Source organism: Lissotriton vulgaris, chromosome 12 (genome assembly GCF_964263255.1).
Source record: "Lissotriton vulgaris chromosome 12, aLisVul1.2, whole genome shotgun sequence".
NCBI classification, from domain to species: Eukaryota; Metazoa; Chordata; class Amphibia; order Caudata; family Salamandridae; genus Lissotriton; species Lissotriton vulgaris.
The window spans coordinates 263,904,859-263,917,343 of NC_141700.1; the positions used below are offsets into that span (position 1 = coordinate 263,904,859).

At 48.9% G+C, this 12,485-nt stretch overlaps 1 protein-coding gene across 2 annotated transcripts in view; it reads right to left on the minus strand.

The window, feature by feature from the left end:
- The window catches only part of DRC7 (dynein regulatory complex subunit 7), a 193,886-nt gene that overhangs the window by 93,717 nt on the left and 87,684 nt on the right, over window positions 1-12,485 (minus strand). For both annotated transcript variants that reach the window (XM_086945007.1, XM_086945008.1), the window contains exon 9: window positions 2,274-2,340. In XM_086945007.1, the coding sequence (XP_086801133.1) occupies window positions 2,274-2,340 (67 nt within the window). The remainder of the gene's footprint in view (window positions 1-2,273; window positions 2,341-12,485) is intronic.

The following is a 12,485-nucleotide window of genomic DNA, read 5'->3' on the forward strand; positions in this document are numbered from 1 at the left end:
TGCACTGGCTCCCGGTCAACAAGAGGTTAACCTTCAAGCTCCTCACCCACGCACACAAGGCACTCTACAACACCGGACCAACGTACCTCAAAAGACGACTCAGCTTCTACACCCCCACCGACAGCTCCGCTCCGCCGACCTCGCCCTCGCCACAGTCCCCCGCTTCCAAATAGCGACCTCCGGCGGCAGATGGTTCTCCCACATCGCCGCCAAGAACTGGAACACCCTCCCCATCCCCCTGCAGCAGACCCAAGACCTGCTGACCTTCAGAAAACTCCTCAAGACCTGGCTTTTCGAGCAGTAGGAGTATTCCCCACCCCAGCGCATCGAGACCCTCACGGGTGAGTAGTGAGCTTTACAAATGATATGATTGATTGATTGATTGATTGAGAGCAAAATGTATTATCATATATGCTGCAAGAATTCATGCTACGAAATACTGGCAAATGTATGCACATCTGGGCAAATAGCATATTTGTATATGCACACAAGAGAAAATTGCATGATGCCAAAAACTCTAATCTTTGCATGCTACGAGACACAAAGGTTTAAATTTGAGATCATCTTTCACTGAAAAGAAGCAGAAAATGATGTGCTGAACACATTTTCCAGAAAGGGGTGGTCTCCATACTGTTCCCTCAAAATCATTCTGCAACATAGTCAAGAAGTGCTAGCGGGTATTGTGGAAGGATCCTAACTCCAACCAAACAGAAGTATGAATATTTCATTCCAAGCTAGAGAGATTCTTTACCAAATGGAAGCAAGAGGCTTGACAAAAAAAGTATCAGACTTCCTACAGGCTTTGGTACCAATATGATACCATCTTTGGCAAGTATTGCTGATCAGGGCTACCTTAACTTATTGGAATGAAGCACAATAATGATCAGAAGGGAATTAATAAATAGAACTGATTCTTAAAGCTGCAGTTATTGCAAGAAAGGAAAAGTGAGCATCATGGGCATCTGAGCTGAAGTCAAGGATAATCAATAGGCTCCTCCTCTGATCCCATTCGACTTTACAAGGAAAAGCAGCTTTTGAAACATATAGGTCCATCTTAGGTACATTTTCTTTTCTTTTTGTTTAACAGCATTCATGAATCTCTAATATCAACAAAGTGTTTTTATCATTCTATGAACCTTTTATTTTTTCAAATCGAAAAGAGGAAGTAATTAGGAAGATAGGCAGTACAGCTTTACACAGAACAAAAACACACATTTCTTTTAATACACTAGGTTGACCAGACTTTGCTGGAAAATATATATATGTATAACTAGAATCTCAGTTACTCTTGAGGCTAGCAAAAGGCATTAATAATAATTTTAAAGATGACCTCACAGTTTTACCAATGGTTTCCATGATGGAGAACCAGGAATTTTCTTTGTAAATGTGTGTACTGATCTCCAGGTAGCTGCTCTGCAAATTTCAGCTATAAGTATATTGTTTGTATGGACAATAGTAGTAAAATTCCTTCTTGCTGAATGTGCCATGGGTATTCCTGAAACAAACGTGTTTACCTTTTTGTATCAATTAATACTACTAAATATTATCTAATGGCTTTGGGATGCTTCAAATTATTTGCCATCCATTTCACATAGTTGCCAGAAAGACCTATTCTGATCTCTTTTATTTTGCTCAGTTGCAGTTGAAGTGTCTGATAGAGACATGAATACGATTATTTCCCTACTAGCCAGGCATTTTTAATTTTTCCATGTTTCAAAAAATTACACTATTTGTTTCTTCATCCTTCATAGTATATATCAAAAAGTGCTCCCATTTCACAGCGGAAAGGGAAGAACCCAGTGATGAAGCGTGCCACCAAGGGGAAACGCTGGTGGGTGAGGGTTATTTAAAGAAAACTACCTGTTTTCTATTCAAAGACTGAAATGGAAAGGTAGTCCTGGGAGATGAATGGGCTTATTTTGGTTTACAATAATCTGAAAATCTATCAAAGTATCAACTACAATTACTGTTACTTTGTTGTGTTTTGGTAACCAATAAAGGCCATCAAAAGGGTTAGGAGCTTTCAAAATTAATTGAGCTGCTTGGTTTACTGTAAAATATGGAGGGCACTGGGTATTCTTAATCACAGTTGATGTCCGCTGGCAGAGCCAGGGTGTAAAGACAAAGGAAATGGACACTCATCTTGAAAATAAAGATGTCAAGAAAGGAAGGACAAGAAATAAAGGGAATGGTCAAGAGACTGGAGGAGAGAAACAGAAGAAGAAAGAAAAGAGAAGAGATATTGATGAGCTATGGATGGTTGTGAGGCGTACCTTTTGGTGACACTTCAATTGCTTCCACCCATGATGGCGGCATGTTGAATATGCCCTTCTCCTTGTCCTGTAGGAGAAGAGATGAGAATCACTCATACCAGCCAAGAATGAGGTTCACAGGGCAGAAAATGGTTAAATTGATGGCAGCCAACCTACTTCAAGTCATATAGACTTGACCACTATGCACATTTGCTCAATGTGAATTACAACCAATTTTATCAATCTACAAAATATTTATACAACAATTTGTTCAAAACTTTTTGTGCACACAATCAATTCTTGAACTGACTAATTAAAAAATCCATCAGCGCAAATTAAATATTTTACCATAAACTTTACATTTAATTCAATTCCTGTATAATTCCATTTCAGATCATTTTAAAACAGAAACTTCAATGATTCCATTCTTTCATTGTTGCCCAATGCATTTCGAGCCAAAAGCCCTTCTTCTGGGCCTTCAAATGATTGCAAACCTCTCCTACTGCTTGTAGCGGCACTTTGTTAAACTCTAGCAAACGTTGTTACTTGTAAAAACGGACTATGTTTTTCAGCGTTCTCTCTGATTTGCTGAAAATCACGACTAGATCCTTCGTGGCAGATGCTGTGTGTCAATGCGATCGGAATCATTGAAGTTTCTGTTTTCAAATGATATGAAATGGAATTAAACTATTAACTTATGTTTGTCAGACATGGTTCCTCATCCCAAGGCCGTCTGTGACTTTGTAAAGATCTGTTCAGCCTCTAAATCTTTATTAACAGTACCTCACAGGGAAACTGAATTAGGCCCCAGATGGTTCAACCGTGAGTATTCAGTGGCAAATAGGGAACTGCGTAGGACAAAATCGTCCCATCGAAGTGAGAGAAGCAAGACGCAGGTATAGAGAGATCATAAACTTTCGAAAACAGAGATCCTCGAAGACCGTTGGGATGCACTGGCCAGAGCAGCTGATCTAAAGAAGGGAATCGCCTTTTGGGCCGCTGTCAAGGACCTTCGTTGTTCTGATCAGTTCCTGACTCCGATCAGTTGTTCCATCCCAGGTGAAGCATGGGTGAATCATTTTTTTTCACAACAAAATTTTATTAAGTGATTAAGCAGCATAAGACACGTGGCTCCCCACAGTCAGGAGATCACCACCAAGCATCATGGTACATTTATATCACCAGTATTCGGTTCAATCAGTGGAAGGAGAAGCAGGTCTTAGGAATAAAAACAAACAAACCCCCCCTCCCCTCCCCCGCCACCCACCCAACAACCCTCACCCCCAACTACCCGGCTACCCACCCCTTATCCCTCCCTAACCCTCTGCACGTGAGATTAGCAAGTACTGTACATTGTGGTTGTAGTGTGTTCGGCATGACACAGTCATGTTCCACTGGGGGGTCCAGTTCCAACCCCCTATAATCCGCCCACCGCTTCCAAATCTTAAAGTGTTTACGGGGGCATCCTCTCGCTTCAAAGACCGGGCGTTCCAATCCCATGAAGTAATCCAGTCCAGCCTTCCATGCACACAGTGGGGGGCTCGTACTCCCTTCCATGCCCAGGCCCAGGCCAGGTCCCTTTTGGCCACAACCAGACCCAAGAACAACAAGTGGCGTTTATATATATTCCCACCGACACCCTCCAGTACATGAAGCAACCCTAGTTGAGGGGTGCGGGGAAGATCTCAGCCCAGCACTTCTGACAGGCAACTCCATACGCCCCTCCAGAAACCAGTCAATCGAGCACACGACCATACCTTATGCAACAGCATAACCGTTGCGGCCCCACAGCGCAAACACTCCGGAGAACCAATCAATCCCGCCTTCCACAGCCGCTCACGGGTGTAATAGGCTCTGTGCAAATACTTAAATTGGATGAGCCTAAGCCGCATCCCAACAGCAGTCCCTCGCGGGGACTCCAGGGCTTCCCTCCAATCATCCTCATCAAGGGGACCAACATCTGCCGCCCAGGTCTCCCGACCAATCGGAAACTTTTCGGAGACTGCCCCAGCGACACACACTGAAGCCGTAATGTCAGTATAGAGAAGTTCTATGTATGAAAGGAACACCGGGCCCAGGTTAAGACGAGGCAGGTGCGCAAACAAGTACGTCCAACTCACTGAATCAAACGCTTTATCTATATCTGCTAACAGCAAAGCTGCCTGTTCCCCTGTGGCTCCCATTGCATCTACTGCCGCTTGCGCCCGCTGGATACTGTGCCTCGTTGCCCTACGAGGCATAAAGCCGGCCTGGTCCGGGTGTACCAGATCCGTCACATACGGAAGTAGTCGGTTCGCTAGAGCCTTAGCCAGAATTTTAGCTTCTATATTTAACAAGGATATTGGGCGGTACGAGGCGGGGCTATCTGGGGGTCTGCCCGGCTTCTGAAAGACCACAACTTCGGCGTGTCACCAGTCAGGTGGCAATCTACCCTGCGTTCGCGCTTCTTCAATGTGACCCCAGCTGGAGCTGAAACTTTTTATAAAATTCGCTCGGGAAGCCACTGGGCCCAGGTGCTTTCCCGGTGTTGAGCTGTCCCAACGCATCACCCAGCTCCTCCGCCGTAAGGGGGACGTCAAGAGCCTTCCTGGTCTCCTCGGAGACCGCTGTCGGGAGCAAGTCGTCGATAAATTTAGCCACTTCGTCCGCCGACAGACATTCTCTCGGAGCATATTGCTCCGCGAAGAATCTAGCAAATTTCGCCGCCAGCTCAGCCGGGTCCATAATCGCCACCCCATCTTCCGAAGTGAGGCCCGGCAGAGCAACCGGTTGGAACGCACGCTGACACAGCCGATGAAGCATGGTGCAGGACTTATCCCCCCACTGGTATATTCTGCTCCGCGTGGCCAGCCACGCTTGTCTAGCCTCATCAAGCAGTATAGTTGCATAAGACTGTTGTGTCTGCAGAAGCCACCGCACCGCGATCTCGTCGCCCCCTCCCCGACCTCGTTGTTCCAAGGATTCCACCAAAGCCGCAGCTTCCACATTTGCCTCCCAGCGTCACCGACGGGCTGCCGCACACCACGCAATGTCCACACCCCGTATAGTGGGTTTCATCGCCTCCCACATCACCACAGCGTCGATATCCTCCACCAGGTTGTCCTGCCAATAATGGGAAATTGCCCCCCTCAAATGTTGGACATAGCCAGGCTGCTGAAGGTGCCACGAGGACATCCTCCACCGGAACGGCTGTCGTTGCTTAAGCAGCTCGACTCTGATTGCCACTGGAGAATGGTCCGACAGCCCTCTCGGTAAGATCTCAGCCTCCCGCACTCTGCTCAGGTGGACCCTGGGCCCAAATATATAATCCAGCCTCGAGAAGGAGCCATGCACCGCGGAAACATACGTGTACTCACGCACCTTGGGATGCATATGGCGCCACACATCCACCCAGCCCATCCCTTCCACCATAGCATTCAACCGGGTTGAAGGGGCTGCTGTCTGCACCTCCTGCCGTCTCTGGCGATCCATACACACATCCATCACCTCATTCCAATCACCCCCAACCACTGCCAAAGACTCAGGGATATCCTCCCACACCGTGAACAGCTTCTCAGACAAGGCACACTGCAAAGGTGGAGGGGCGTAAACACTACCAAACACTACAGGCTCAACCCCCACCATTCCTTTAATAAAAATGTAGCGACCCTGTGTGTCTGCCCACTGCTTCTCATGAACATAGGCCAACCTGCGATGCGCCAAAATAGCCACCCCCCTGGACCCTCTAGAGAACCCGGCATGGAAGACTTGTTGATACCCAAACCTCTGTAAGCTGAGCACCTTGGAACCCATCATGTGTGTTTCTTGCAGCAAGAGTACAACCGCCGCCTCCCTCTTCCCCCATCGTAGAATCGCCCCCTGTTTGATCTTATCGAGCATTCCCCTGACATTCCAGGTTATCACGCGTATGGACTCACTAGGGAGCTCTCGAGGAACATCAGCCATAGTCCAGTGGAACCAAACAGGTGGGTCCTCTGCGCCACACCCACACACTTAGCACCAGTAGATTACGTGCAGTCCCCCCCTCCAACTCCCGGTCCCCCCCACACCAACCTCAACTCCCCAACCTACCGCAACCATATGTAGTCCCAACTCACCCCCTTCCACCCCCCGCACCCCCAACCCCCCATCCCTATACCTCATAGAACTCTGAAGTACCTGTCGCGGCATGGGTAACCTTGGGCCCAAAACAGAGGACCCAGGACCAACCATGCCAATGGATCCCAACCCCCCGGAAAACAGTGGAAACATCCCCCCCCCAGTCGACTCCCACACTAGTAGGAGAATGGCAGCCCCTAATAAGCAGCCCCCCGAACCCCACCCCACAATCCCACACATGTTCGATAAGTCATTCTCAATCAGCCACAGAGGCAGTGATTATGCATCCAGACAATGGAACCCCGGCCACACAGCTCCCAGAAACAGGAACTTGTATCAACAACTGAGGAGCAGAGATCTCCCAAGGCCTTCAATGGTCCTTCCCAGATTGATCGGAGTCCTCTGTCCTACCACTGTCTTGCGTCCCACTGACAGAAGCTGACCGCTTCCGTGATTTGGACCTCCGATTCCTCCTGCTCTTGGCCTTCTGGTCTCCACGTTCCTGCGACTACCCTCTCGAAGAGCCTGGGTTCAGTCCCGGCTGGGCATTCGTCCTGATCCTCACTGTCTCGTCAGTCCATTTAAACACGTCTTCCGGAGTGTCAAAGAAGAGTGTTCGCGACTGGAATATCACTCTCAGGCAGGCCGGATACAGCAGGGAGTATTGGAGTTTCAGGCCTCGCAGCTTCGCCTTGGCGGCTATGAAGGAGTGGCGCTGTTGCTGCACGAGCTTAGTATAGTCAGGAAATATCATGATCTTTTGATTCTGGAATAGAATAGAATCCCTGGTCCTCGCTTCCTTCAAAATGGCGTCCTGATCATGATAATTCAAGAGTCTAGCTGTCACTGCTCTGGGCTGCTCACCCTCCGGTGGCCTCTGTGTCAGAGCTCGATGAGCACGCTCAACGACAAAACATTTGGAGAGAACCCCCGGGGGCAGCCAGCCCTCCAGCCACTGTGAGAGAAACTGTTCCATGTTCCCCTTCTCACATCTCTCTGGAAAGCCAATAAAACGGAGGTTATTTCTGCGTGCGCGCCCTTCGGCATCTTCCACACGGAGCGCCAGGCCCCTTTGAACATTTTCCATCGCCGCCATTTTCTTCTTCAGGGAACTGACGTCGTCCTCCACCATCGAAATTCTAGATTCCGCCTCCGTAATTCGTGCCACTGCATTCCGTAAATCCTGGCGCAACAGGGTGACATCTGCGCCCACCGCACCTATCTTGGCGTCTAGCATGTCTCTGGACTGGCTGATTGCTGCCATAAGCGCCGCATTGTCCGGCCCCATTCCTTGTCCTCCTCCCGAGGGTCCAGGACCCCCACTGGGCCCTGTAAATTTATCAATGGTCCCCTGTTTGGTGGGACCACCGCCTCCTCTGGTCATGGCAGCAGTCTGCTTGTGAGCCACTAATGATAAAAGCGGGTGTACCAGTGCAGGGTCTTTACTCCGTTTGTGATGTTCAATATAGGCCAACCTAGTAGTTTTCCCCACCTCGGGGTGCAGGCGCCCCTACACCAGATCCGGCACCGCTCCCCGACCAGGCCGTGGGCTTGTGGCATCCAAATTAGGCCCTGAGATCTACACCCCAGTCTTCGGCGGCCTGTGGGCCCGCCTCCGCGTGTCCCACTCGCTTCTGACCAATCTGTCCCACTACGCCGTGTGCTGTGGACCTTGTGTGCATCAGCCGCCTGCCTCCCAGAACCAGCCACCAATAATTGAAATGTCAGGGTCCCAGGGGAGGCACTTACAGTTTATTGTCTGTCTCAGGGCAGCACCTGTACCGGCCCGACCTACACAGGTCCGTTCAGCCACACTCCGGTCTGCCGCCTGTAGAGGTCAAGTCAAGTCAAGTCAAAGAGTTTATATAGCGCACTACATACCCAGAGGGTCTCAAGGCGCTTAGGAAGGGGAGGAGGATTACTTGTCAAATATCCATGTTTTAAGTTTCTTTCTGAATGCTAGGTGGTTCTGGGTGAGGCGAAGGTAAGTGGGGAGTGAGTTCCATGTTCTAGCAGCCAGGTATGAGAAGGATCTGCCTCCCATGGTGGTCTTGTTGATGCGAGGTACAGTGGCGAGGGCTTGGCTGGAAGAACGTAGTTGTCGGGAGGGGGTGTAGAAGGACAGTCGTGAGTTGAGACATTCTGGTCCGATGTCGTAGAGTGATTTGTGTGCGTGGGTTAGCAGTCGGAAAGTGATTCTCTTATTGACGGGTAGCCAGTGGAGGTCTTTCAGGTGACCAGAGATGTGTTCGTTGCGTGGGATGTCTAATATGATCCTGGCTGAGGCGTTTTGGATTCGTTGGAGTTTCTTCTGGAGTTTAGCGGTGGTACCTGCGTAGAGGGTGTTTCCGTAGTCCAGTCGGCTCGTGACCAGAGCATGGGTGACAGTTTTCCTGGTTTCGGTGGGGATCCAGCGAAATGTTTTTTTGAGCATGCGAAGAATGTTAAAGCAGGATGAGGATATGGCGCTGACTTGTCTATTCATAGAGAGTGAAGAATCCAGGATGACGCCTAGGTTCCGTGCGTGGTCTGTCGGGATGGGTGCTTTTCCAAGGGCTTCCGGCCACCAAGAGTCATCCCATGCAGAGGGGGATGTACCTAGGATGAGGACTTCTGTTTTATCTGAGTTCAGTTTCAGACGGCTGTGTTTCATCCATTCGGCAACTTCTTTCATTCCTTCGTGTAGGTTAGTTTTGGCGGTGCTGGGGTCATTGGTGAGAGAAAGGATTAGTTGAGTGTCAGTCCAGTAGTGGAAGCCCAGTCTTCCGGCCGGGGCCACACACCAAGGGTTTTCAGCTCCCCAGGCTCCGCTGCATTCCGACTGTGGTCAAAAGCAGACGTCGATCCCGATGGGCGGGGACCACGAAACTCGAGGCCCCGGCTGCACCGGATCCAACAGGCCGCTGCTTCTTTCGGGGCGAGCTCCCTGCACCAAGCACCCCTGCACCCTCCAGCGAGGCTCCTGGGGGAACGCCAGCCAGCCTTCAGGGTAGTCCATGCCCAGGGCGATCGGCGGGTCGGCCGACCCTCGCAGAAGCCCTCCGGCCGGGAGGCACCAAAATCGAGGCCCCGGCTTCACCGCCTCGCACTAGGCCGCACGTCTCTCTCTGCGACCCAGCCTCACCAAATAGTCCAGAAGCTCCGCTGATTGTACCGGAGGACTCCCGACACCTTCAGCAACACTTGCCCCACACGTGGTTTGTAGTTTGGGTTCGGGGGCCAGGATAATCGGCCGGATTAATATCGGGCCGGCGGGAGCTCTAGCAAGCTGCAACCGCCATCGTCGCCTGCTAAGCCACGCCCCCATGGGTGAATCATTTTGATGCCATTTATGCCGCACCACACTCAGAGTCGGCCCCACTGTCCTTTTGCCACCCACCGAGGGTTGACATAACTCTATCTGAGGTAGAAGACGGCATTAATCAGAGTGCAGGGAATAAGGCACCTGGCCCTGATGGCTTACCCATTGACATTATCAAATCAAACTTAGAAGTTTGGCACTGCTTCTTTTAAATGTTTTCAATAATCTTACCGTTGCCCCTCTTCCCCGCACCTGGTCATCAAGTATCATCGTTCCTATTTTTAAGAAGGGAGACCGTTCTCAACCTAGCTGTTACAGACCTATCTCTTTTATCGATAATACTTTAAAAATCCTTGGCAGGATCTTTTATAATAAGATTCTGAGCTGGACTGAGGACAATGGTATTTTGGAACGCTGCCAATTAGGTTTCTGTAATAAGGTAGGAACCATTGAGCAGTGTCTTAATTTAAACCTAATTTTAGGTAAATATATTTTTGCACGCAGATCGGCAGTTTATCTTGCATTTATGGACCTGTCCTCTGCTTTCGATCTCGTTAATAGATCGAAACTCTGGACAGCCCTTTTGAATTATGGTCTAGATGAGCCCCTTGTGCATTTTTTGGCTTACCTGCACAAGAACCTTAATGCATTTGTCAGGATCGGTCAGGGGGGTGAAGTGACAAACGCCATAAAAGTTCAAAGAGGGGTCAGACAGGGGTGTGTGTTAGCCCCTCTTCTTTTTATTATTTATATTAACGGCCTGCACAAAGTCCTTCCCCCTCTTTCTCATGACGTCCCGAATATTATGGGAAAATCTCTTCCTGTTCTGCTTTATGCAGATGATGCGGTCCTTATGGGCCGCACCCCGAATGCTTTATGTATTCTGGTGAAGGGGTTTGTAGATTACATGGAGTCTCTTGGTTTAAAAACACATTTTAAGAAATCTTTTATTATGTCTTGTGGCCCTAAGAAACGACAGTTAAGTAGTATCTCGGTGGGCGCTGAAAGGCTGTGGTCTACTAATAGTTTTCCCTATTTACGGGTGGTCTTTGCTGCGAACAACTCCTGGACTGAGCATATTGCTCACTCCAGGGGTAGGTTCTCAAAGGCCATTAGCTCAATCCTCAGCCTACCCCGTCCCAGAAATACTGGTACCATTTTTGCAATTTTAAAAATTTATAAAGCACATTGTATTCCCGTTGCCACTTACAGCGCGGAGGTTTGGGGTGTGGCTAAGAGCGGACCCATCCAATTTGAAGAGAATAGATTTCTCAGGAAGATGCTCTGCGTCCCTATCTCCACCATACAATATGTCTGTCATAAGGAATTAAATTTGAATTTTATCGAAGATTTTGTTTGTGCCAGCCCTGCCCTCTTTTGGCTCTCTATCTGGAAGAACCCTGCGGCATCACTTACTAGAGACATCATTATCGATTGTTTAAACTGTGATAAATGTTTGGATATTCCCTGGCTCTTTGGAGTGTATATGTCGCGGTTAGCGGCAGATAAAGAAACCAAGCAAGAATAACATTCACAACGCCACTAACCTGAGGTATCTCGCCAGCGGGGACCACAGCTTAAAGCTAATCTTCCCTATACCCTATAGCACTGACCCTCCCTGTGTGACTTAACACACTAGGGACAGGTAGCCCTCTGGGCAGGGGGAAGGATAGTTGATCGGGGAGGTAGTAGTGAAGACCCCCCTCACGGTCTGGTCTAGGGATTCGGATGTCTCCAAAGCAAAAACGACTCTGGAAGTACAATAACAATCTTTTAGTATCAGAGTAGAGAATATGCCTTGTTTCTCATAACATCTACATACAGCGGATACGTACTGAATGCCTTCTCTTTGACAGCTGGAAGTTTGTGAAAGGTTTTCGTAGCAGGTACGTATGTCTCTGGAGGCTGTTACACCACAGCCTGATTCAACAGTCGTATGGATTTCAGTGTCTCGCACCATGTAGTTATCAGCACTACTGGCGGCAAAACTCACAACAGAGTTTGTATCAAATAGTTTGTCCAGGTCAAAGAGTCTACGGGTACAGGGGAATACTAAACCAAAAAAGGTAGCACAGCCGTGCTAAAAGTTATAGGTCCTACCTCGAACTCGAGGGAAAACAAAATAATCCGCGTCGTCCTCAGCGGGAAAGAAAGCGTCCGCCAGCAGCTCCTCGCGGCGTCCACCAGCGGGAAAGAAAGCATCCGCCCAACAGCTCCTCGCAGCGCCCTCCAGCGGGAAAGAAAGCGTCCGCCCAACAGCTCCTCAGAACACAAGATTAGCTTGGCTCCAACTTGAATGGTAACCGGAAGGATTGACAAGCACCCGGCACTGGGAAGGGAGTGTTCTTATAGATGCCCAGAGGGCGTGTTCCGTTTCGCCAGGCCCCAGAGCTTTCTGGGAGATGTAGTGCTGCAGCGGTATCGCCCTATTCTATCTTTACAGCTATGGGTAATCGCTACAGTATAATAGCCTTTGTAGCATTAATCAAGGGAGTGTTTTTACCAATTATACTGCAAATGATCTCCCACATAAAAATGAATTAAGAAATGCTCTATACACACTCTATGACCAAGAAAGATTATGCAGGGAATCTTCAAAGACTACTGTCTCTACATATCTGGCCCATGATTTTTTAACTTTACCCATGCCTCGTTATTTGACACTTCCGATGAGTCATTGGGTGCGGGGCTTATTATTCCGTTTAAGGGCAGGCACAATTAAATTTGTACTTTGTTTTCCCCTCGGCCACCACAACAAACTTGGTTTTTTGCCCTGTCCGTGTGACGGCCGGAGTGGTCAATCTGCGTTGCACTTTTTATTCTTTAGTAAATTT